At 36.6% G+C, this 27,095-nt stretch overlaps 1 protein-coding gene across 1 annotated transcript; it reads right to left on the bottom strand.

Annotated features, from left to right (window-relative positions):
* Window positions 1-5,609: 5,609 nt before the first annotated feature.
* On the bottom strand, window positions 5,610-12,446 carry LOC122005500. Its single transcript, XM_042560536.1, has 5 exons — window positions 12,289-12,446; window positions 11,614-12,225; window positions 9,243-9,359; window positions 8,643-9,148; window positions 5,610-6,208 (listed from the first exon to the last, which is right to left on the bottom strand). Exons 2-5 carry the CDS (start codon window positions 12,223-12,225, stop codon window positions 5,950-5,952), a joined length of 1,494 nt encoding a protein of 497 aa, XP_042416470.1. The 5' UTR covers window positions 12,289-12,446; the 3' UTR covers window positions 5,610-5,949.
* Between the last annotated feature and the right edge of the window lie 14,649 nt (window positions 12,447-27,095).

The following is a 27,095-nucleotide window of genomic DNA, read 5'->3' as shown; positions in this document are numbered from 1 at the left end:
ACTAAGCTCAAGTTGTGCAGTAGCGTTCTTTGAAAGTAGGATGGTTCTCACTTTGATTAGTTGGATCAAAGAATTCTCATGCAGTGAAAGGAGATGAACCGCATTATGAGCTTGCATGGAGCAAAGGAAAATTACTCACGCATTTTAGAGGTAAACAAGGAATTGGGAAAATTATTAGCTTAGGAAGAAATCCACTGAAATCAAAGGTCTAGAGTTAATTGATTGAAAAATGGAGATCGGAACACTAAATTCTTTCACTCTTCAACTTCATCTCATTGTCACAACAATTCTATTAGAGAACTTCTAAATTCGAAGGTTTAATGGTGTACTAATCTTCTAGATATGACAGAAATCACCATGGATTACTTTGTCTCGTTATTTGCTTCCTATAATCCATCTCAACAAGACATTAATTTAGCAGTTGACTTTATTGAATTTATTGAACCAGTGGTTGAGAAGAATATAAATAATATACTATGCACTCCTTTTATAGCTGAGGAGATATATAAAGTGGTTTTTGATATGCATCCATCAAAGGCCCTAGGGCTAATGGATTTACAACCTTATTTTATCACAAATTATGGCCATCAGTTTGGATACTATCGCTACAACTCGCTCGTTTCTTAATGATCATAGTGATATATCAGATTGAAATTCTACTATAATCACACTTGTTCCTAAGATTCAGGAGCCAACATTTGTCATTGATCCCGTCCGGAAGCTGAGTCAGACAGAGGTTGGCCGTGCTGTTCTCGATGTTGATGGAAAGTCGTGGAGACACCTTGTTGACCTGGTACCTACCGGAAAGGTTCCAACGGGTAAGTGATGATGTGTGATGACTGGGACGATGAGGCGAAGGTCTCCTGCGCACACTCAGACAAGCCCCCAGGTCGTTAGAGATCAACAATCAGGGAAAAAGTTCCCGGGTCAGGACCTCCGACGCTCAAGTCAGGTACTTTTTCCCCAGAAGTACAGTGAAACGAAATGAGGAAAAGTAAAGGACAAAATATAAAAAAAATGAGTGAGCGTATCTGCGTAAGGAAAAAGCCTCCCTTTTTATATGGCAGTGGGTACTTCTGGAGTCTGACGAGTGTCAAGGAATATCGGGTGTCAGGATTTGTCTCACGGTGAATGACACATGACATCTTCCTATAGGTCTAAGGAGGGATCGGTGGGCAATGAGCCCTAGACCGTTAGCATATTCCCTGACATACGGTGATTATTCTCTGACAGGTTGTTAAGATTCTCTGGCTTGATTGTCATATAGTGTGTGCTCACCCTAGTCCATTAACCCTGGACTGGCTCCTCGTACCTGCAACTCTTGACCTGTGGGTACAGACTTGCATTCTCTGGCGCATTCCCTGGCTTGTATTTGTCGCCTCGTAAATCTAAATTTGTATGTCCAGCCCTGCATTTACCATTCGGTAAATTCTGGTAAATCCAGACCTGCGCTTACCACCCTGCTAATCAAGGCCTTCGCTTGTCGTTCCTTAGGTCTCGTCCCGTATGCACAGTCCTGCTCCGTATTTTATCCTGTAAGTCCTGAATCGTACGTCCTGCCCCACATACCCTGCTCTGCATGTCTCGCCCTGTAAATCCCGACCTGTAAACCTTAGTCCGCTTACCCTGATCTGTACGTCCTGGTTTGTCTGTCTCGTCCTGTAAACCTTAGTCCGCTTACCTTAAACTGTACGTCCCGGTTCGTGTATCATGTTCTGTCTGTCTTATCTTGTAAGTCCTGACCTGTAATCATTAGTCCGCCTATCCTGACCCGTATGCCCTACCTTCTGCTTCCTACTCGTCATGTAGACTTGACCCCTGAATGCCACTTATGTTCGACCCGGACCGCCCTGTACTCTGGACCTTTGACCACCATATAGGTCGGACTTTTGACCGTCACGTAGGCTGGACTTTTGACCATCACGTAGACTTGACCTCTGACCGCCACGTGGGCTTGACTTCTAACCGTCTCGTGGGCTTGACTTCTGACCACCACATGAGCTTGACTTCTGACCACCACATGGGCTTGACTTCCGACCACGTCAGCTATCCGACCCCTCTATCGTGCACCATATCAGTCATCATGAATAAAATTGTGGATTCGTTTCAGAGTGTCTTTATTCCTGGGAGATCAATTTTGAATAATGTAATTGTTAAGTTCGAATGTATGCACTAGATATGAAATAATAGAAAGGCTAGGACAGGCTATACTGCTCTCAAACTTGATATGAGTAAGACTTATGATCGAGTCGAGCTGAGCTTTTTACAGACACTATTGCTAAAATGGGTTTTGCTGAGAAATGGGTGAACTTAATTATGAGATTTGTCAAATTTGTTTTATACTCTTTTAGACTTAATAATTCTATTTTCAAAGTTTTACATCCTCAGAGGGATCTGCACCAGGGTGATCCTCTTTCTCCTTTCTTGTTTGTCCTTTGTGCACAAGGATTATCTACTATTTTATCTAATGTAGTGGACCGTCATCTATTCAAGGGAGTGAAAAGTTGCGACATCTAGCCCAATGATATCACATTTATTTTTTGTAGACGATGATTGAGTATTTTTTGGGCAAAAAGGGAGTATTATGTTCAAATACAGAAATGCTTACATATTTATAAACGAGCCTCTGGACAATTAATCAACTATGAAAAATCTACTGTTACATTCAGTCAGAGTACTTAAATGATGTAATTATAGAAATCAAAGTCACACAAACAATGGCAGTAGTAAAGGGTCACGATGTGTATTTAGGTCTTCCTACTTTCTCATTACGACACAAAAGGCTCCAGTTCACCTACTGATATGAGAGAATTTGTAAAAAATTATAGGGATAGATTTTGAGGTTATTTTCGATTGGGGGGGGGGGGGGGCATGAAGTGTTGATCAAACCTGTATTGCAGGTAATACTTCTTATGCTATGTCATGCTTTAGGTTCCCAATTTCTACCTACCAAGGAATCGAGCAAGTTTGCACTAAATTTTGATGGAATGGTACAGATGACAAAAAGGTAGTTCATTGGTTGTCTTGGGTTGCCTTGTCCAAACCAAAGAGTCATGGAGGTATGAGTTTTCATAATCTTTTATCCTTCAACAAAGTTCTTTTGGCTAAACATGTTTGACGGATCATTCAATCTCCTGGCACATGTGCTGAAGGGGAGGTATTTTAAGTACACTGATATTATGGTAGCAAATCTTTGGTCAAATCCATCTTATGTCTAGAGATCCTTGATGTGGGGTAGAGATCTTCAAAAAGATTTGTGATAGAGAGTAGGGAATGGGCAAAGCATCTTAGCAAATTCAAATCCATGGATTCTAGGTTTTGAAACTTTTAAAAGTTATTTCAACTCTCTGCTAGACCCATTGATTAGAGTAGCCAGCTTTATCACAGACATGGGGATATGAGATGAGCAGGCGGTGCACACAAATTTTGTCACACATGAAGTTAAAATAATACTTAATATACGATTGAACCGTAAGAGAGGTGAAGACATTCGATTTTGGCAGGGAACCCCCCCAATGGTCAATATATAGTCAAAACTAGGTATCTCTTGGAGATGAAGTTAAAATAATACTTAATATACGATTGAACCGTAAGAGAGGTGAAGACATTCGATTTTGGCAGGGAACCCCCCAATGGTCAATATATAGTCAAAACTAGGTATCTCTTGGAGACGAACACCACGAATCCCCCTCCTTTCAATCTTCTCATGTTAATAAATCATTTTGGAAATTTATTTGGTGACTTTAAATTCCCCTTAAGGTTCGAATTTTTTTTGTGGTGGATATCCAAAGGTATTATTCCTAAAGTAGGAAATCTTAAAATTAAGTATGTTCTGATGAGGGGTTTTGTCCTTTTTGTAAGTCCCATGATGGGTCCACTAGTTACTATATTTTGCTTTGTCTAATTGTTCGAAGTGTATGGAAATACACCCAGTTCTGGAGATATCTTAATTAGTAAGGTCAGTTTGACTTCTTTTGTGGATTACGACTTCCACATAACCATGATAGTTTCAAAGGATGAGTTTGAACTATTTGTAATGATGTGTTGACAGTGTGGGAAGAGATATGTAAACAGAATCATAATCTGAATAGCATATTGACAAAGATCAAGGTACGATACTAAAAGTATTCCGGGAGTCTAACTTGGCAAGAGAGATATATACCCTTTAATGAAGGTAAACTCAAAACGGATTTGAAAACTTCCCGATCCTAACCAGGTTTGGCTGGATGTGGATGTGGACTATGATGAGGTCGAGAATCATTTTAGTATTGGAGCAATTGTTTGAGATTCGTGTGGACAAGTTTTGGATGCTAAGGCGGAAGCCATTCAGGACCTGAGGTCGGTGAATGGTGTAGAGTTGACCACGGTTCACTATAAAATGGACTTATGTGCTCACTTGGATATTCAAAATGTTTGTATCTATTCAGACTCCCTACATATGATTAAAGCAATAACACAACTTGCAGGGATCTAGGCCCCGATGGTGTGCTAGCTATGAAAATTAAATCTTTACTTACTACTACAAATTTTATCTCCTTTGCTCATATAAAAGGTCAGTTAATAGTGTTGCTTACTTAATAACCTAGAAAGTTTTTCTTTCTTCCTCTATATTAGAATGGCGGGAAGATTCTTATCCTACTTGGTTACGTCAGGTAATATCTAAAGACATAATATTCTCTTTAATGAATGCATATCGTTTGACTTAATATATATATACCTTTAATAAAAATACTTACAATTATTAATTACGAACAAAAATTGAATATTTCACTCAGTTATATGACTTTACAAAAAAGCTATTGATAAATTTATCTGGGTTAAATATATTTATATTAATTTTTACCCGTTATATATACTGTATAATTTTTTACAAATCACAGTTTAAAATAATCATAAAATAAATCGTTTTTATTTTTTTTGAATGTTTTTAATATTCTATCAAGTTTTCTGTAAAATGTTATCATATGATGGGCTGGGAATTTTGAAAAAAAAGAAAGAAATTTAGCCAGAATAAAAAACAAACTTAGAAGGCATATTTTTAGGAGAATTGCGATTTGTTTTATATATATATATATATATATATATATATATATTGGAATTTTCCATTCATTCACGCGTGTGTACATGTATAAAACACAACGTATTTTAAGATTATCGAGCCAAACAAATCTATTGTATAAAGTAATCGAATTATGTTGAATCTAAAATGAACATAGTCATTAACAAGATTGTTTGTTTAGATTTAATTTATTTTTTTATGAGTTTAAAGTTGATTCAAGTTTAATTCATTTAGATGTTAAGAAACACTTAATTCAAATTTATTTAATTATTTAAAAAATTTATTTATTTGATTGATTATTAAAAATAATAATTTAAATTTATTATTCATTTTATAATTTATTTAACATATTAATAAAATTTTTATTAATAAACAGAATTTATGAATATTATTTATAACAATTATTCACAAATATTATTCAAATTTATTTATTTAATTAATTTTATATATTAAACTAACATAAATAAATTTTTATCAAAAACTCTAAACTTATTTAGAAACATTCAATTCATTTTCGGATATTCTTTTTGTAAAGAGAAGCATGACCTCATAATTAATAATGTGTGCAATTTAAAATATTAAATACTAAACCATACAAAGTAAATGTAGCATAAAAGAGAGGTTTAAAATGTGTAAATGACTGGAAATTCAATTTAAAATACATTTGTCCAAACATCAAGCATAATATAGCATATTCCAAACTGGGATTCGGTAAAAGGCTCAACTGAAGCATGCTACCACAACTGTCAAAGTAACGCAGAGCTTTTTACAAAGGTTCTGTGTAGATTCCTCCCAAGCTGATCGCCAAAATACTACAATGTTTGTTTACCTACCTTCCACGATAGCGGCCCAGAGCAAGAATAGTCATCCATCCAGAAACAACGAGATGGCTAGCGATATCCTGTCATCGCCCCATCAAATGTGTAGCGCAGAGAAACAGGCATATTTGGCACGGCGACCCTGCTTTGGACACTGGGATCTTCATATCCTGCTGTTGTTCGGTGGCCAATTGCTCGTTCATAGGTCCTCTGTTCAGTAACTGGAATGGTGGCATCAACATCTCTAGAAGACAGTGTGTGGTAGCCCCTTGGTGGGATCGTGTGTGTATCCCCACCTGGAACCGTTTCTCGAACTAACCTATAAACAAGCCTGTCATGCGAAACAATGAAGATGAGCCTTAGATAATGTTATAATAAAAATAACAACCAAGTGTTATCCCACTAAGTGGGATCAATTATATGTATCCTTTTATATCAGTGAGTTTTATCCCCTACTATATATCATTTATATACATTTATTATAATTTCACATTGCCTAACTGAAATATTTATTATATATATATATATATATATATATTCGTATCATTTTAAACATATCTCTCAGTATTTTCACTCAATAGATACAACGCTAACTTTCAATCTAATATTGTCATTTCTTATTTTGTTCGGACATCCATCTTTAACATTATCATCTTTACAACTCTCATCTCTATGTGCTTAAGTTATATCTCAACATTTAACTTCATATAACATAGCAAGTCTAACCGTTGTTTTATAAAACTCACTTCTAGCATTTTCCACTGATGTGGAGGTAATAAGAGTCCACGTGGTGGATCTTTAACTTGGTCAACATAGATTTCACAAGACGTGTCAACTCGACCAACCGAGTTGTTGACCTCTCCTGAGGAGTCTTCTCAACAAAGGCTGACTCCTCGAAGAGTCTTCCTGACGAAGGTCGACTCCTTCAGCTCGGCCATGCCAGCTCGCTCCTTGAGCTCGGCCATGCTAGCTCCTTCAGCTCAGTCACTCAGCTTGTCATGCGAGCTCCTTCTCATCCACATGCCACGGCAACCTTCAGCTTAGCCACTCGGCTCGACATCTCAACCATTCGTCTCAGCCACGCTGGTACCTTCAACTCAACCACTAAGCTCTACAACTCGACTGAGCCATGCCGATTCCTTTAACTCAATCACTCGGTTCAATCACTTGACTCGGCCAGGCCGACTTGTCTTGCCGAATTCGACCTTACCAACTCTTCCTCCTCAGCTCGGCCATGCCCAACCGTTAGCTGCGTCGAGCTTTCAGAACCAATAGCATGCCCCACGTGAGAAGTGGGGATCAATGAAACATGGCATGACCCACAGAGTATGAAAAGATGTGACTAGCAAGGCATGGTATGAAATGACCCACAGAGCATGGCGATGTGACACATTAGGTAGTTCGACCTAAGCGGAAGTATGCACATACAAGAACTCTCAATTTACTACTATTCTTCTTCTACATTCATTCTTCCCCGCTCTCCGCCGAAGACTTGACTTGAGCGTCGGAGTGGTTGAGCCAGAGCACCCTTGCCCTCCATTCTAACCCTCTTTTAAGCTTTGCAGGCATCCCGACAGCTAGGCTTTCCTCCTACACTCGACAACTTTGTCAACACGCAAGGCAACTATCGACTCGTCCGTCGACGGTCTTAGGTAGGAACACCCACCATGATTTGAATTTATCATTTACTTTTTCATGTCTTATTTACTAAAACAATATTATCTACAAATAACAAGCACCACGGTACCATATCTTATATCCGTCCAGTGAATTTGTCCATGATTAGTATAAAAAAATAGAGACTTAGAATTGATCATTGATGTAACCATATTCTTATAAGAAAAGCTTCGATTAATCCACCTGAAGTCTTCATTAGTCATTACAACCTCATACATATCCTTAATTAGTTCAATATACTCTATATTAACCCCTCTCATTTATCATAAGCTTTTTCTAAATCAACGAATACCATGTGCAAGTCTTACTTCCATTCTCAATATTTTTCAATTAATTGTTCAAAAAGATGTATAATTTCTGTTGTCGACCTTCCAAACATAAATTCAAATTAATTTTTTATCAACATAGTCTCCATTAATCTTTTTTCCATTACTCTTGTCCAAAATTTAATGATAAGATCCATTAGTTTAATACCCTATCATTTGTACAATTTTATGCATCTCCTTTGTTCTTATATAAGAGAACTAGAGTACTTACCCTCCTCTAATTATGTATTTTTTTGTTTTCAATATCAAATTGAATAACTTTTCAAGTCATTCGATATCTTATTTTCCTAGGCACTTCCATACCTCTATTAAAATATCATTAGGTCCAACTATTTTTCCATTTTACATCTTATTTAAATTTTGTTCTACTTTTAAAGTTTAAATTCTACAATATTGATCTACTTAAATTATCCAAATTAAGTTGATCGTCTAAACATTTATTAAAAAATTGATGAAAATATATTTTTCATCGCCCTTCTATTTTATCATCATTTAATAGTATCATATTGTATTTATTTTTAATACATCCATATAATATTATACTATTTTTTATTAGGGTTTAAATATGGAAAGAGACTTTTTTACCTACAATGTTTTGAACCAAATAAAACAAAACAAAACTAAATATATGAAATAATTCAACAATAACAAAACTGGTAACTAGTTAGTCAAAACATTAATGTAGAACTCGATATGCATAAACATACTTGAAAAGCAAAGCATATTAAAAAAAATGCTAGAAAATATCTAGCAATTCCATACCGTTCACCTCGAGCAGGATTTTCAGAATAGTAAGATCGAGTAGACTCCACTTGAAATGGATCAACAGTGGGTATGACAGAGGGTTCTTGTATTGAATTAGCAAATGGATCGCTTGTATGTGGTGCATGAATATATCTCAACTCCACAGGTGTTACATGTGATAGTTGGCTAGGCCTATATGAATCAGTAGGTGGCACATGAGGTGGGCCATGTGGCAGATGACCTATCCTATAAGATTCTTCAGGCAGAAAATGAGATGTGACAAGTGGCCGGGAATCCAGCCTATATGGATCCTCAAGCCGAGGTGGTGAGGCATGTGGCACATGAGCTGATCTATATGGATCCTCAAGCCGAGGTGGTGAGGCATGTGGCACATGAGCTGATCTATATGGATCGTCAAGTGGTAAATGAGGTCGATAACGGCGATCCTCAACATAGTTAATAGGTGGAGATCTCCGTTGCTTTGTCTCATTTACAGGACGAAACAATGATATTAGTTTGTGAACCTGCATTATGATTGAAATAGTCCGAAGTTGAGCGGTCAAACTAATAGGCACTAGTAGTGATATTTACTATGACAATGGCAGGAGTTTAATGTACCTGTTTTGAGTTGAGCTCAGGAGTAAATTTTCCCTTTGAGTTATAGTTATCTTGAATAGCGTGTTTAAATATAGTCTCTGGAAGTGGCAGGCAATCCATGTGAACCTTGAATTTCACCTATGTCAAAGAACAAGCAAGGAAGCAATAGACATGTGATCAGATAGATGGTGAAGTATCTTAACTGAATAATTCCAAAAGAGATCATAAACCTTAGTTGGCAACATCATGATGCTTAAAAGTTATATCACACTAAAATGGCTTGTTGAATATGAAGTTCAGGCTGGCTATCGATTTTTGGATCCTTCACAATGTTCATAGACCATAGGTTGTTAATCAATTTTTAGTAAGACGAATTTCAGGGACTATCTTAACAAGAAAATGTGAACAAACTATGCAGGCACAAATGCAAGTGACAAATTATAATAACCATCAAAATGGATATAAACACAACTAACTGAACTATCTCATATATAATATTGACTTTAAGAAATAATCAATTCTGCCAGACTGAAATTGCAATGTCACTGTCTTGACAATACATACTTGTACTGACTGCTGCAAGGATTACATCTTACAGAAAAGCAGTCGAAGAGATGAATCATTCACTTTTCTTAAGGTTCCTATCAATTTTGTCCAATATAGTGTAAAGCAAAAGAAAAAGCATTGAAGATTATTTGCAACAGGCATATAACAACTAATTTGGTCCTTTTTAGCCTTTTATGGATATCTAGGTAGTTATTAGAGCATCTATATCAGATACTCTATTCAAAGATTTTACCTTAAATTTTGAATAGGGTAGCTAAAAAATCTTTGCATCAGCTATCCTATCCGTTCTCTAAATTATGCATTTATGAACAGTACTTCTCTAAATTTAGGGAATGGATTCCATTCCCTAAACATTATAGAGGAGAGAGAAGAAATAGGGAAGCTGATATATGATGTTTTGAAAAGTGGATATCCAAATTTAATAAAGTAACTATTTTACCCTAAATTATGCATTTTGGATAGGGAAGCTGATATGGATGCTCTTAGCCCTCCACCTACCTCCTCTCCATTTCCCAAATATTTTCTCTTTCAGCTCTTTTCTCTCTACATATTCATTCTTGCATGGATTTAAAATTGCAAGACCAGTGAAAGAACCCAAATCATTTGCAAGATAACCAAATAGCAAGGCAACTGTTATTATTGGACATTTTCATTACTTGAATCAAATGAACTGAGTAAAAACAGCACATGGATGGGTATCAGACCAAGTTTATGTGAGATTGTGCTCTCGTGAACTCAATGGACTCATACACAAAGTCAATCAATCTTAATGTCATTCTTGTTATTGCCAGCCTTAGTTCACTTCCCTTTATCTCATCCTAATCTCATCACTAGTCAGTAGTCAATGACTTTTTTGGACCTTGTAAAACCATTGTCCGAGCTGCTTTCAATTGCTTACACCATTGGCTACTTCCTGCATAAGTTGCAATCCACTCCTCTACAAAGACAAGATGTGAAAGGAGGTGGGAGAAGGAAGAACTAGATGAAGGGAAAAAGCTTCACATCACCAAGCAACCTTTATCAAGCTTGCCTCAATCTAAAGGATCATTCTTAATCAAATAATACCTTAAGTTGTTAGATCAGTTAAAGAATTAATCGCATATATATACATATATACATATATACCAAAATAATAGGTGGTATATGCTGTTAAGGCAGCAGAGACATTGCTTAGTTAACTACATAATATATACTTAGTTAGATGTATATTTATATATGTTAGTCTTTTTTATCAATATAATATATCAATGATATCCAATGCTGACTGCATATACCCCATACAGTAGGTTGATTACCTACCACCTGAGAACGCCTTTTAAGACCTCAATTATATTGAATAGACTTTGAACTAACATGTATTATTATCAAAAGAATGGGTATGTAACAATATTGGCAACACTTGATGGAATTTTTCATTGTCAGCGTTTGCACCACCAACGTATTGAAAGGAAAAAAACCAGAGGTAGGGTTGTCATATCATGAGTCTATCAAGTTAAATGGCATCATAAACAAGCTTGGGCTTTTGGCATATCAGATACTAGTCAAGCTCCTAATTTTGCAGTCATTGGTATATATATATAATATGTTAATAATTAAAAATGTATATGTAGCAAACATCTATCATTTTTTAGGTACCATCATACAACAACAACTAAGTCTTATCCCACCTAAGTGGGATCGCTATATGGATCCTTCTACACTAATAGATGGGATGGAGCCAGGAATTTCATGATACATCTACACCTTCAGGAAAAGGTGTTTGCTACAGCGACAAAAAAGAATAATGTTGAAGACACGGATCAAGAAGTCTCACAGTATCAATTACCTGAGCAGGGAAGGCCCCTCGGAAGGCATTCCGTGATAGGTCCATCCCACCCTGACATGTGGCCTTGTAAACCCCATATAGAAGCTTCAGATCGAAATCATATAGGAACAACTTAGTGTCGGGCTTGATTTTCTCGACACTCTCAATCCTTCCTCTGGGAAGCCCAAAAACGCGGTGACGGAAGCACTCAGGCTTCGTCTTCCCACTGCACATGAAGATGAATCCAGAACTCTTATTAGATGGTGCGACAGGGTTTTTATCCTTCCCCCTGTCCGCCGCCCTGCTTCTGTTGGCAGAAGAAGTTGCTGCTGCGTCCACAGGCTTGGTTGTGGGCTTGCTCTTCTTTTCCTGCTGCTCATTCATCCTCGGCTTCTTTATCTTCTTTGATGAAGCCAGGGATGGAGTCCCTTCTCCCTTCCCATTGTCAGCCGCCCTGCTTGTCCCGGCGGCCGAGGTCGCTGCTCCGTCCGCAGGCTGGATTGTGGGCTCGCTCTCGTTCAGCTGCTCCTCATTCTTTTTTGCCTTCTTGATCTTCTTTAATGGAGTGAGGGACGGAGTTCCCTGCCGCTTCAGCTTCTGCTTCTGCTTCCTTAATTTAGACGCCTTCACCATCTGTCACAAACGAAGATTAGCAGAATGGAATGAGAAAATTGAACAAACTACAGGAAGACGAACCTCTTGACGCCCCGGCCTTGAACGATAGGAGATGGAAAGAGGAAACCCTAATTGGATTCACCGGGTGGAGTTGCAGGAGGGACGGATTATCATATAGACGGGAGCGGATGGTTGGCGACGGCTGAGATCAATAGAATCCGATGCGGTCCATAACAGATGAGGGCCACGTTGCAGAGGACGGCGGATATCAAATGTTTTATGACAGGCTGCAGAATGCAGGGTGACCAGGATATTTTGCTTGAGATGCTGTGGACTTTTTCAAGAGGACCATTAAATTCTGTAATTAAGTTAAAAGAGTTAAGAGAGATTAAATAATTAACAATGTTTTTCATTTCGCTAATCGCAGCTTTATGAAAAAAAAATCTTAAATTTTAGACCTAAACACTTTTGAACATCTAGAGACTTCAAACATCATTATGCCAATATTTTTTATGTTTTATTTTCTCTTTTAAGTTTATAAAATTATTAATTACTTTGATAAAAAAATATTTATCAAATTCAAATTTTACACCCTTAGTAGTCTTAAACTTTATATATACAATTTTTTACCAAATCTTGTAGCTAAGGTTTTAAAATTATCAAATGTGTAGGGTAATTTATAAATAATCAAATCATATACTCACTTCCATTTTTTAGTCCAGAGGATCTGGACGGATCTGGACCATAACCTTTGGTCCGCTCTTGGACCATAACCTCTGGTCTGCTCTTGGACCAAGAGTCATTCATAGGTGAAATTTCATGGATCCCGCCTGTATAACAGGCGGGGTCCATAGAACCCCACCTATGAGTGAGCTGGTCCATCCTCTGAACTATACTTTGTGGTTCAGAGGATCCATGCTCTCCATTTTTACCTCTATTACTGTTCCCATTTGAGTCGATTTTTTATCAGTCGAATCGATTTTTTTTAATCGATTCATGTTTAAAAAATTACTGTTATCAATATATTATGTCAAATTAATGTTTGATAGTATTTCTTATAATTAAGAGAACTAGACAAACATATAGGAGCTGGTAATTTATGTTAATCTGAGGTCTCTAGATTCATAAGTCGATTTTGGCCAAAACTGATTGATGGATCTAGAGAGTTCGGAATAACATGAAATTAGTTTCTATGTGTTCGTCTAGTTCTCTTAATTATAAAAATGCTATCAAATATCAATTTGACCCAATATATTGAGAATAGTGATTTTTAAACAAGAATTGTCCGAAAAAATAATTTGTGTTCAAAAAATTACTACTCTCAATATATTTGGTCAAATTAATATTTGAGAGCATGAATATAATCATAAGAATTGAACTCATAGGACCTAGTTTCACGTCATTCCGATCTATTTAGGTCTAGCAACCTATTTTGGTTGAAACTCTTTAGGTTCATTCAGTTAAAATCAGTTAATGGAGCTAGAGTGATCGAAATGACATGAGAATAGATTCTATGAGTTTGCTTAATTCTTATGATTATATTCATGTCCTCAAATATCAATTTGACATAATATATTGAGAGCGATGATTTTTTGAATACGAATATATCTAAAAAATCTAATCCATATTCAAAAAATCAATACTCTCAATATTGAATAAATTTGATATGTGAGGTCATTTGTACAATCAGGAGAACTAGACAAGCACATATGAATTAGTTTCATATCATTCTGAGATCTCTAGGTTTATCAGTCAGTTTTGGCCGAAATCGATTGATGGACCTAGAGACCTCGAAGTGATATGAAACCAGTTCTATGTGTGTTGTCTAGTTCTCCTGATTGTATAAATGTTATCATATATTGAGAGTAGTGATCTTTTAAATATGAATTGATCAAAACTGGCTAAAAAAATTGATTCAACTGATAAAAAATTGACTCAACTGGGAATAGTATGAGGGGCAAAAATGAAAGTGGGTATGTTGTTTGGTCATTTATAAACTACCCTATGTGATTTGATAATTTCGAAATCTTACCTACGTGGTTAAACTAATTGTAGTTTAATAAATTCTTTCCTAAATATTCCTTCATATCCTATCAATATCTAGATATTCCCAATTATACAGAATATCTCCCACCAGCTTTAAAGGACCTCCCTTTTCAAAGGGATGAGTTTCCCAAGACAAATTTTATGCTGACCCAACTCAGTACTACACCTATGAGTGACTGTTAGCATGACTAGCCTGTAAAGGCAGGGATTGATAATATCCCTTGTTTTATCTTTAGTTATTATCCAACTATAGATAAACATGGCACTTGCAAGCTCTGTCGAAAATAAACTTGTAATCTTTACCTTCAATAATTATTTTCAAAAGCTATTCCAATAAGCTCTCTAGCTAGAGGAAGTACTCATAATCTTCTACTAGAAACTAGGGTATTAGTGTTAGAAACCTGTATTAATCTACTAGAAAATAAACTAAACAATCTTCTTGCTTCACCACCACAAACAAAAGACAAAGGAAAAGGAATTTAACTCCCAAAGTCTCCCTCTTATACATACCTAATTTTTATTAAAGCCTCTAATATTTGTAATACTGGAAAATCTTTAGATGTTCTAGTCAAATGTCTTGTAAATATACATGATTATGAATTTACATTACATACCTTTTTAGACAGTGGAGTTACTAACTCTACTATTGATAAAGCTACTCTTCTTTCAATTCTACCAAAAACTTATATAAAAATCGTGTCACAATCACTAGTCAGTACTCAGTTTGATGGTCAGCGATTATCTTAGCTTGCACATAATTCGTTACCAATATTCATCTCCAATTTTATGAGAATTATGAGAAATATAACACTCCCATATCACTCTCTAAACTTTGGGGTAAACATCATTTCATCCTAATATTTAAATCTTAGCACTTAATTTTATGCTAACCCAGACAGGGCTTGTCTTCTTACAAAGATTATGCTCTCTGCTTTTCACACCTATATTATCTCCAATCGTGTCATATTATTCGTTTATTGTCCATCCTTTAAATACAAATAAACCTTCTACCTCTGATACTTTAACTCAAGTCTGTCAATGTTCTACTAAGCATGCCTGCAACATAACCTATGAACCTATAAGTAATCCAGTCAGTCAGACTTGTGACTTGGCTTTCCAAGAATACTAGAAAAAATAAAGTTACTTGGCTAGTCAAGCCCGTCTACAAACCCTCTACATCGAACCCGGTCTATACCATAAGACTTACTATTTCCTCAACAGCTACTTCAGTTAATCAATATCCATCATTCAGAAATACATTCTTTAATCTCTAGACTGGAAAAACTTAAAATTAATGGTGACAATCCTACTAAATATTGGGATAGAGATAAAATCTACTTGAAACTAGGCATCATTAACCCAAACCTAACTATTAAGGCCCAAGATTTACGATATCCAAATTGAGAAACAGAAGATTATGCAATGCATATAAAATAATTATTAAGTTTAGTTGTCATACAAATATCTACGTCTAGACATAGAAGTCTCTCCTTTATAGTTAATAAAGGAGCTGAATATAAACGTGGTCAATCACAGATGACTTTCAATTATAAACTTTTAAATAATAATTGCCAAGAAGATGACTATAAAATCCTTGATAAAGACCAACTTCTAAATAAAATCCAAATGTCCAAATGATACTCTAAGTTTGATATGAAATTATGATTCTGGCAAGTAAAAATGCACCCGGAATCAATATAATGGACTACCTTTTCTTGCCCTAAAGAACATTTTGAATAACTTGTAATGTCTTTCGATCTAAAAGCCCCTCCCAAAGAAAATTGGATGACACTTTTAAGAATATTTTTATATTTACTTGTGTTTATATTAATGACATCTTAGTCTTCTCCAAAATCAAGTTTGAACATTTTGCTCATCTATATATTATTTTCAACCTGTTTGAAAAACATGAATTAATTATTTCCTGAAACAAAATACAATTAGCCACTATTCATATTAATTTTCTTGGAGATGAAATTGGACAAGGCAAAATAGCTCTCCAACGACACATAACCTCTAAAATTCTTACTTTCCTGATAAAATAGAAGATACTAAAATTTTACGCGTCTTCTAAGGACTTCTTAATTATGCTCATCCCTATTTAAAAGACATTGGTAAAATTAGTGGCCCCATATATAATAAAACTTCTTTAACATAACAAAAACGCTTCAACCAATAAGAATAAGATATAGCTCTCATCAAACAAATAAAAGAATTAGTTACCACTATTCCAATGTTAAGCTAACCATTATATTCTAATCACTTGATTGTATAAAAAGATGATTGTAAAATAGATTAGTGTGGTATTATATTTCACAAAACTTTCAAATATGACCTCAAAGATTTTGAAGCCTTATGTAAATATGTCTCAGACAAATATAAAGAAAAGAGTCATTTAACTTTATTGGATTATGAAATTCTAGTAGTAGTTTATTATTTAGATGTTTTTTTTAAACTATTTATATGCAACAAAAAAGAAATTACTATTTGTACAGACTACAAAACAATAATAAAATATAATCAACAAAAAAGGGTTTAAGAAAAGGATTAAGCACTAAACGATGACTCAAATTTATAGATAATATTATTAATAAAGGGTTGCGAATTCCGTAGGAACGTATAAAAGAAATTAATAATTTATTAACCAATACTTTTTCTTATTTATTACACTAATTTCTTTGCTCTAACAGGAATATAGACAAACCCAAGAAAGTATGTACTTCTGCCAATAAAACCATGAGGTTTGACAATTAAGACTTACAATAATTCACACAGGATGAAGACTAATTTCATTTTTCTGTCAGGGATAAATTAAATCATATACAAAATTATATACTTGATAATATTTAGAACATTCTTATAATTCCAAGCAATTATGGTTACAAAATTGTAGTAATCAATGCATTATTGAATTACTTTCTCACAACACTACAAAAACTAGTAGGTAAAAAATTCCCCTTCTATGTTGTTTTTTTTGGAACATAAGTTGGGGTATACTCTATTTGGGAAGAAACAAACATAGCCATCTAAGGCTGTGAACATCATTATTCCAAAGGTTTTTACTCACTTAATGAAGCCTTTGATCATACTTGGACCCATCTTGGTCCTAACTTTTTCATAAATACTTTTCTCAAGATAGATTCATCAACCAGCAAGACTTATGCTCAAATGCTTACTACTAAACCTGCTCTAGAGCCACTTTCATCCTCTTCAGGCCAACCCCACCGACCCACCTATTTAACTTTGGCCAAGCTCAAAGAATGAGCTACTACTATAACTGAACAAAGAGCTTCTGAATCACACTTATTATATTTTCCCAATACAATCCCAGAGGATGTTACTTCTTATATCAGAAGTCTCGATGAGCATTCAACATTACAAACTTTTACGGAGATATGTGAAGCACTTAATGCCTTCCACAAAAATCATCCAGTCATAGCACTTTTGCAATTTTTCTCGGTGTGCAAAGTAGTGTGTGTAACGACCACCCTTCTTACTACTACTACTACTCTCTAAGAGTGACCGTTACTTAACTACTAACTCTACTTAACCGGTACGCTACTTAACTACGAGGAATCCCTACCGAAAAATTTCGGCAGAATCTCCCCTGTACCGGTGACAATAATCATAAGTACATACATATACAAAGCAATAACATCATCACGCAGTTTATATATAACTAAAAATAAACTATCCTAGCAATAGTAAACAAAAGAACTCCAACAATAGGAAATAACTCAACTACAATGCGGAATAAACTTAACATAGACAAAGGGAAACTACTAAAACAATCTCTATCAATTTAATAACTGAAAGAAAACTCCAAAGAAGGAGTCTTGACAGTTTCCTTAGCAAACTCATGATCTCTCCATAGTCCAGCCATCACACACCTTCATCACCACCACCTTGTCGCCTTCCTTGCTAAATCTTTTCCTTTCCTTTATCTGCAGTAGGAGGAAGTGCAGTCTATAAGCATAAAGCTTAGTGAGCGCTATCTACTCACAAAAACTCGATATACATGTATATAAATAAAAACATGCTAAAACTGAATGCTAACATGTAAAGTTACTCATGCTCATAAATAGCAAAGGAATCATACTATCTGAAATACTAAACATGTATAGCTAATCATGCTCATAATCCAATGAAGGAATCAAACTAACTGAAATACTAAACATGTATAGCTAATCATGCTCATAATCCAATGAAGGAATCATACTAACTGAAATACTAAACATGTATAGCTAATCATGCTCATAATCCAATGAAGGAATCAAACTAACTGAAATACTAAACATGTATAGCTAATCATGCTCATAATCCAATGAAGGAATCATACTAACTGAAATACTAAACATGTATAGCTACTCATGCTCAAAATCCAATAAAGGAATCATACTAAACATGTAAAGCTACTAAACATGTAAAGCTACTAAACATGTAAAACTACTAAACATGTAAAGCTAAACATGCTGAATAATCTAATAGCAAGGAAACAATTGAAACTACTACTGCATGCTTCAAATAACAAGAAACTAAACTTTCTAATTCTAGATATATTTGAAGCTTGTTTCATTTGTTTCAAAAACTTATACTTTAATACTTGAAAATAATAATCAACTTCTCTTGGGCCCGGCATTGTACCACTTTGCGCGCATTCTTAATAAGAATCGAGGTAGCTAATCCCGAAACTACTAAGATACTTCTAGGCCATGTGCCTAGGGGCAACTTGGAGCCCATCCCTTGGATCTTGTGTCCGGTACATGCCCTTTAAAAGTAAAATACTTTCTTTATAACTTCTTTATACTTGCCCTTACTTGGCATTTAAGCAAACACCTTGTGTGCGCTTTTGATCTTAAACTTCTGAAATTGAGATCAAGTTAAAGTCTTGGTCTTTCTTAGCTTATAACTTCTCATATTAGTCCAATAGCAAAAGACTAAAGATAGGAATCATTACTGCTCATGTTAAACTGATACTTTAAAAATGGCAAGGCTGCTCATGCTACTAAATCAACAATAAGTACTAAATCTGAAATGCTACAAGGTGCTGTTCGTACTTGTTAAAATAGCAAATGAAAACTACTTTGAGCTTACTAATCGTGCTATAAAATAGAGCAAAAGAAAGCAACTTTGAACTTACTAATCATGCTATAAAATAGGGCAAAAGAAAGTAACTTTAAGCTTTCTAAACATGCTGTAGAATAGGACAAAAGAATGCAACTTTGAGCTCTCTAAACATGCTGTAAACTAGGCAAAAGAATGCAACTTTGAGCTTTCTAAACATGCTGTAAACTAGGCAAAAGAATGCAACTTTGAGCTTTCTAAACATGCTGTGATAAGAGCAAAAGAAAGCTAATCTAATCTTACTAATCATGCTACCAAATAGGGCAAAAGAAAACTAATTGAATCAACCTCGATCCTGTACAACATGACCTGGAAGCAAGGAAGGAAACTATAATAAAATGCAGAACTTAGATTGTCTACTAATGCTTGCAAGAACTAATCTAGGGACTAGCGTATATGGTAGAAAACTAGAATAGAACCCAATGAAAAATCCATTTTTTTTTTTTTTCATCTGCTACGAATCTGTCCGGGAAATCACCTGCATTACAAAACCGAAACCAACTCTATACTAAAGACCTTGGTCTCACTTTAAAAGAAGAACTTCACCTCATTGTGAGGATTTCTAAATCTCCAAGACCAATCAAACACACTCAAACCGAACTGCACAGCACATTCCTTGTGCACAACCTGAACTGCACAACAACTCAAAACCGAGCTGTTCATGCCAATTTAACAGCACAAATCCGAAACTACATGCTAAAAAGGAAATCTATATCATCTCATGTATATTGCCTAATAGCAAGGATAACCATACTTCATGCTACGCAAGCTATTTAAATCAAAGTGCTACACGAAATTCCCAACTGAAACCTGTCCACACCCAATCTAATAAATTCGGAATATGGCAGCAACCTTCACAAACCTACCGAACTCACAGCAGAAATTTCGAAACAAGGAATCTCATCCAGGCAAGGAAGAAAAACCCTAGCATATTCTTCTACTCGGCACAACAAGATCCGGAAGCAAGTAAACGAAATCCGAAAATCCGGAGCAACTCCTACTGCAGGTGAGAAGCAACTCACCGTGATTTACTTGGACTTACAACCAATCGGGACGAACACTAGGGCTTCGGAAAGATGAAGTCCTCGGCTTCCTCTTATGCTCACGCGTGCTCCTCTCTGTCGGGACGACCACCACGGATGAGGTTGGCCGGAAAACAGCTTCGCCGGCGCCGGAAGGAGGAAACCTAGCTCCGTCGCCCTTTCTTCCGCCGAGAGCAGAAAATCGCCTCGCCGCGCCGCGCGTGCGTGAGAGGAGAAGAGGTGAGAAGGAATTAGGTTACGGGAAATAACTTAAGTCCTCTCTTTATAACTTGAGTTATTTTTGGTTCCAACTATAGCTTATATATTTGCCGCTGCCTATTTAATTAGCAACGATCGCTAGCCCAGTTGGTCCGTTGGGCTTTGCTCGAAGCCAGAGGTATGTGCTTCGATTCTCAGTCGCGCCCCTTTTTCTTCAATTTATTTCAAACGTTCCAGCTACTGCATATATATATTTCGCTCCATATAAGGTTAACAAAAATCGTGTAGCTCAGCTGGTTGGGCCGGTTTTGCTTGGGTCAGTCCGACCCGAGATCATGGGTTCGAATCTCACCTTCAACATTTTTTTTTAAAACTTCTTTCTTTTTGTAACCCTACTAAACGACCTCTAAAAATTACGTAAAAATACTCTAAAAATTCCTAAAAATCTCTAGAATATTTTAAAAGTATTTCCAAATATTTTTATGGACTTTTAGAACTTGAAATAGGGAAAATTGGGTCGTTACAATTCCCCATACCTTATAAAAAGTTCGTCCTCGAACTTAGAATAGCTCTGGATACTTCTGTCTCATACTGTCCTACCACTCCCAAGTGACTTCCTCGTGCTTCTGGTTCTGCCAGATAACCTTCACTAGTGGCACTTCTTTATTTCTTAGTCTCTTGACCGCTCTGTCCACTATCTGTGTAGATCTGCTCTCATAACTAAGATCCTCTTGGATCTGCACTGACTGAGGCTGAATCACTTGGCTCGGCTCATGAATACACTTCTTTAGCATAGAGACATGAAATACATTGTATATTGCTGACATGTCTTGTGGTAAATCCAGCTTGTAAACTACCTTCCCAATCCTGTCTGTAATCAGGTAAGGTCCTACATAGCGAGGACTTAATTTGCCCTTCTTGCCAAATCTCATCACTCCCTTCATCGGAGCAACCTTGAGAAAAACTGAATCCCCTACTTGGAATTCTAGTGGCCTACGGCGTGTGTCAGCATAACTTTTCTGTCTACTCTGGGCAGTCTCAATTATCTGTCTGATCTTCTGGATAGCCTGAGTGGTCTCATCTCATCTATCATCTCTGTCTGAATGTCTAGTTCTACTTTCATTTATTTTCTTTCACCTGCTTCTTGCCAGCCAATGGGTGATCTACACTTCCTGCCATACAACATCTCATAAGGTGTCATCTTGATGGTGGCCTGATAGCTATTGTTGTAGGCAAATTCAGCTAAGCACAGATACTTGCACCAACTTCCCTTGAAATCTAGTGCACAAGCCCTGAGTATATCTTCTAAGATTTGATTTACTCGCTCTATCTGTCCATCAGTCTGAGGATGGAAGGCTGTGCAGAACTTGAGTTTGGTGCCTAGTGCAGTCTGAACACACTCCCAAAAGTGAGAGGTGAAGCGCCCATCTCTATCAGAAACAATAGATTTAGGAACTCCGTGAAGTCTGATCACCTCTTTAACATACAACTGTGTCAACTGCTCTATAGAGTGGGACACCTTGATGGCTAGAAAATGGGCAGACTTGGTCAATCTATCCACTATTACCCATCTTGCATCATATCCATTCGTAGTTCTTGGGAGACCTGTTATAAAGTCCATGGATATGTCTTCCCACCTCCACTCCGGTATTGAGAGAGGTTATAGCATCCCTCCCGGTCTCTGGTGTTCTGCTTTGACTCTCTGGCATGCCAGACATATTTAGCTACATCTCTTTTGAGTCCAGACCACCAGAACCTCTGTTTCACGTCTTGGTACATCTTGGTAGAACCAGGATGCATGGAGTACGGTGTACTGTGAGCTTCTTTTAAGATTTTCTTTCTCAGCTCTTCATCATTGGGAACACAAAGGCGACTCCCCTGATAAAGAATTCCACTGTCTGATACTCAAAATTCGAAATTTTCTTCTTCCTGTATCCCTTGCTTGATCTTTTGGATATCTGGATCTTCACTTTGCTTTCTCTGTATATCCTCAAGCAGGGTTGACTCTAGAGTCAATGCAGAGAGTTGCCCATAAATAATTTCGACTCCAAAGTCTGACAACTCTTTCTGCAGTGGCAGGGCTAATGATGACAGAGACATCAGGGATGCACTGGACTTTCTGCTTAGTGCATCTGCCACTTTGTTAGCTTTACCTGGGTGTATTACATCCTTCCGCTTTCAACTGATGGTTCCCAAAACGCAGGTATATTTTAGGGAACACTATTGCCCTCTTTAACTGATCAAATAGATCATCTATTCTGGAAAGAGGGTACTAGTCCTTAACTGTTACTTTGCTCAGCACTCTAAAATCTATGCACATTAGCATAGATCCGTCTTTCTTCTTGACAATCAACACAGGACCCCAAGGTGAGTGACTAGGGCGGATGAAACCCTTGTCAAGTAGCTCCTGAAATTGTTCTTGTAACTCTTTTAGCTCTGCTAGAGAAATTTGATACAGGGCTTTTGAAATTGGGCTGGCGTCAGGAACCAATTCAATTTCAAATTCCGCTTCTCTGTTGTGAGGTAGTCCAGGTAACTCTTCTAGAAATACCTTTGGATACTCACAGACTACCCGAACATCTTCCTGCTTGGGTCTTTCTTGTTCTTCTGTACTCCAGTTCTGATTACTTGACTAGGGTCTCTGTTTCCCCACTGTCTTGTCTTCTATCTTAACTGACTTGTGTTGCGTTTGTTGTGTCTTGATGCTGTTCAGATAGTGCTCACTAATACCCTGCTGACCAGCTCTTCACCAATCTATGGTCGGTGAGTTTCACTACTCACATTAGGTGTTATTTCTGGTCTCAGCATTAGGAGCATCAGTCTGACTCATTCTTTCACTGTACTTACTAACTCTAGGCAAAGGTGAGCTAGCTTGTCAAATCTTTTAACCGCTTCTTCTACTGGTAGGTCACCTGGTCCAAATTCTATAAACTGCTCATAATGTTTATTGGTGATCCGTTGGCGGAAGAACTCTTAGTAAAACTCTATCTCAAAGTCAACCCAGCTCATCTGGTTGACTGCTCTCTTACTCTTAACTCGCTCCCACTACATATAAGCATCTCCAGATAGACAAAAAGAGGCACACTTAATGGTATCAACCTTCTCGACTTCTGGTCAGTCAAGAAGCTCCATTGTGCTATCAAATGTCTTGAACCAAGCCTGGGCATCCTAGGGCTCAGTCGTGCCTGAGAAGCTTTCTGGTTTCAGCTTCATCCACTGGATGAGGTATGCTTCTTGTCTTCTAGGTGTTGTGGTGACTTCCAGGGCAACCGATAGAACTTCAGTCACCCCTGGAGTCTCCACATTAATGGTTGGGGGAGTGGGAGGAGCTGGCTTCTGATTGGTCATCTAGTTGACAATCACTTGTTGCTGCTCTACTACTTGTCTCTGGAGTTGGACAAGAACTTCAGAGAGATTGGGCTCAATTGATCTAAGCTCTTCGTTCACCTGATCTTGGTTCTCAGTACGAACGGTGCGGGGATATCCTCTTCTTAACATCTAGTTATGCAAAGAAAAGGCTTGATATCTTCTCTATCCTTTCTAACTTCTCTATCCTTTCTAAACAAACATATGTATGAATCAAGAAAGGAGAAACAGTAACTTCTATCTTACTTAAGCACTCATAAGCAATTACTCAGTACTGCAGTTAATAATAAGGAAAGCAATAAAGAAAGAACTTAAATACTTTCTTACTTGAAGACGGCAAGGTTGATGCTGATGTGTGTGATGCTGGAGAATGGGAACTGCTCTGATACCAACTGTAACGACCACCCTTCTTACTACTACTACTACTCTCTAAGAGTGACCGTTACTTAACTACTAACTCTACTTAACCGGTACGCTACTTAACTACGAGGAATCCCTACCGAAAAATTTCGGCAGAATCTCCCCTGTACCGGTGACAATAATCATAAGTACATACATATACAAAGCAATAACATCATCATGCAGTTTATATATAACTAAAAATAAACTATCCTAGCAATAGTAAACAAAAGAACTCCAACAATAGGAAATAACTCAACTACAATGCGGAATAAACTTAACATAGACAAAGGGAAACTACTAAAACAATCTCTATCAATTTAATAACTGAAAGAAAACTCCAAAGAAAGAGTCTTGACAGTTTCCTTAGCAAACTCATGATCTCTCCATAGTCCAGCCATCACACACCTTCATCACCACCACCTTGTCGCCTTCCTTGCTAAATCTTTTCCTTTCCTTTATCTGCAGTAGGAGGAAGTGCAGTCTATAAGCATAAAGCTTAGTGAGCGCTATCTACTCACAAAAACTCGATATACATGTATATAAATAAAAACATGCTAAAACTGAATGCTAACATGTAAAGTTACTCATGCTCATAAATAGCAAAGGAATCATACTAACTGAAATACTAAACATGTATAGCTAATCATGCTCATAATCCAATGAAGGAATCATACTAACTGAAATACTAAACATGTATAGCTAATCATGCTCATAATCCAATGAAGGAATCAAACTAACTGAAATACTAAACATGTATAGCTAATCATGCTCATAATCCAATGAAGGAATCATACTAACTGAAATACTAAACATGTATAGCTACTCATGCTCAAAATCCAATAAAGGAATCATACTAAACATGTAAAGCTACTAAACATGTAAAGCTACTAAACATGTAAAACTACTAAACATGTAAAGCTAAACATGCTGAATAATCTAATAGCAATGAAACAATTGAAACTACTACTGCATGCTTCAAATAACAAGAAACTAAACTTTCTAATTCTAGATATATTTGAAGCTTGTTTCATTTGTTTCAAAAACTTATACTTTAATACTTGAAAATAATAATCAACTTCTCTTGGGCCCGGCATTGTACCACTTTGCGCGCATTCTTAATAAGAATCGAGGTAGCTAATCCCGAAACTACTAAGATACTTCTAGGCCATGTGCCTAGGGGCAACTTGGAGCCCATCCCTTGGATCTTGTGTCCGGTACATGCCCTTTAAAAGTAAAATACTTTCTTTATAACTTCTTTATACTTGCCCTTACTTGGCATTTAAGCAAACACCTTGTGTGCGCTTTTGATCTTAAACTTCTGAAATTGAGATCAAGTTAAAGTCTTGGTCTTTCTTAGCTTATAACTTCTCATATTAGTCCAATAGCAAAAGACTAAAGATAGGAATCATTACTGCTCATGTTAAACTGATACTTTAAAAATGGCAAGGCTGCTCATGCTACTAAATCAACAATAAGTACTAAATCTGAAATGCTACAAGGTGCTGTTCGTACTTGTTAAAATAGCAAATGAAAACTACTTTGAGCTTACTAATCGTGCTATAAAATAGAGCAAAAGAAAGCAACTTTGAACTTACTAATCATGCTATAAAATAGGGCAAAAGAAAGTAACTTTAAGCTTTCTAAACATGCTGTAGAATAGGACAAAAGAATGCAACTTTGAGCTCTCTAAACATGCTGTAAACTAGGCAAAAGAATGCAACTTTGAGCTTTCTAAACATGCTGTAAACTAGGCAAAAGAATGCAACTTTGAGCTTTCTAAACATGCTGTAAACTAGGCAAAAGAATGCAACTTTGAGCTTTCTAAACATGCTGTGATAAGAGCAAAAGAAAGCTAATCTAATCTTACTAATCATGCTACCAAATAGGGCAAAAGAAAACTAATTGAATCAACCTCGATCCTGTACAACATGACCTGGAAGCAAGGAAGGAAACTATAATAAAATGCAGAACTTAGATTGTCTACTAATGCTTGCAAGAACTAATCTAGGGACTAGCGTATATGGTAGAAAACTAGAATAGAACCCAATGAAAAATCCATTTTTTTTTTTTCATCTGCTACGAATCTGTCCGGGAAATCACCTGCATTACAAAACCGAAACCAACTCTATACTAAAGACCTTGGTCTCACTTTAAAAGAAGAACTTCACCTCATTGTGAGGATTTCTAAATCTCCAAGACCAATCAAACACACTCAAACCGAACTGCACAGCACATTCCTTGTGCACAACCCGAACTGCACAACAACTCAAAACCGAGCTGTTCATGCCAATTTAACAACACAAATCCGAAACTACATGCTAAAAAGGAAATCTATATCATCTCATGTATATTGCCTAATAGCAAGGATAACCATACTTCATGCTACGAAAGCTATTTAAATCAAAGTGCTACACGAAATTCCCAACTGAAAACTGTCCACACCCAATCTAATAAATTCGGAATATGGCAGCAACCTTCACAAACCTACCGAACTCACAGCAGAAATTTCGAAACAAGGAATCTCATCCAGGCAAGGAAGAAAAACCCTAGCATATTCTTCTACTCGGCACAACAAGATCCGGAAGCAAGTAAACGAAATCCGAAAATCCGGAGCAACTCCTACTGCAGGTGAGAAGCAACTCACCGTGATTTACTTGGACTTACAACCAATCGGGACGAACACTAGGGCTTCGGAAAGATGAAGTCCTC

This window comes from Zingiber officinale, chromosome 7B (genome assembly GCF_018446385.1).
Source record: "Zingiber officinale cultivar Zhangliang chromosome 7B, Zo_v1.1, whole genome shotgun sequence".
In the NCBI taxonomy this organism is placed as follows: Eukaryota; Viridiplantae; Streptophyta; class Magnoliopsida; order Zingiberales; family Zingiberaceae; genus Zingiber; species Zingiber officinale.
Note: the sequence above shows the minus strand (reverse complement) of the source record. Positions and strands in the feature narration are given on the sequence as shown.

What these genes read in the sequence shown, in the direction of transcription:
- LOC122005500 (XM_042560536.1), bottom strand. Translation starts at nt 12,225, where the DNA reads ATGGTGAAGGCGTCTAAATTAAGGAAGCAGAAGCAGAAGCTGAAGCGG. An exon ending in CTGAGCTCAACTCAAAACAG is followed by an intron (nt 9,149 to 9,242) that starts GTACATTAAACT and finishes ATCATAATGCAG; the next exon opens with GTTCACAAACTAATATCATT. An exon ending in AATCCTGCTCGAGGTGAACG is followed by an intron (nt 6,209 to 8,642) that starts GTATGGAATTGC and finishes TTCGCATGACAG; the next exon opens with GCTTGTTTATAGGTTAGTTC.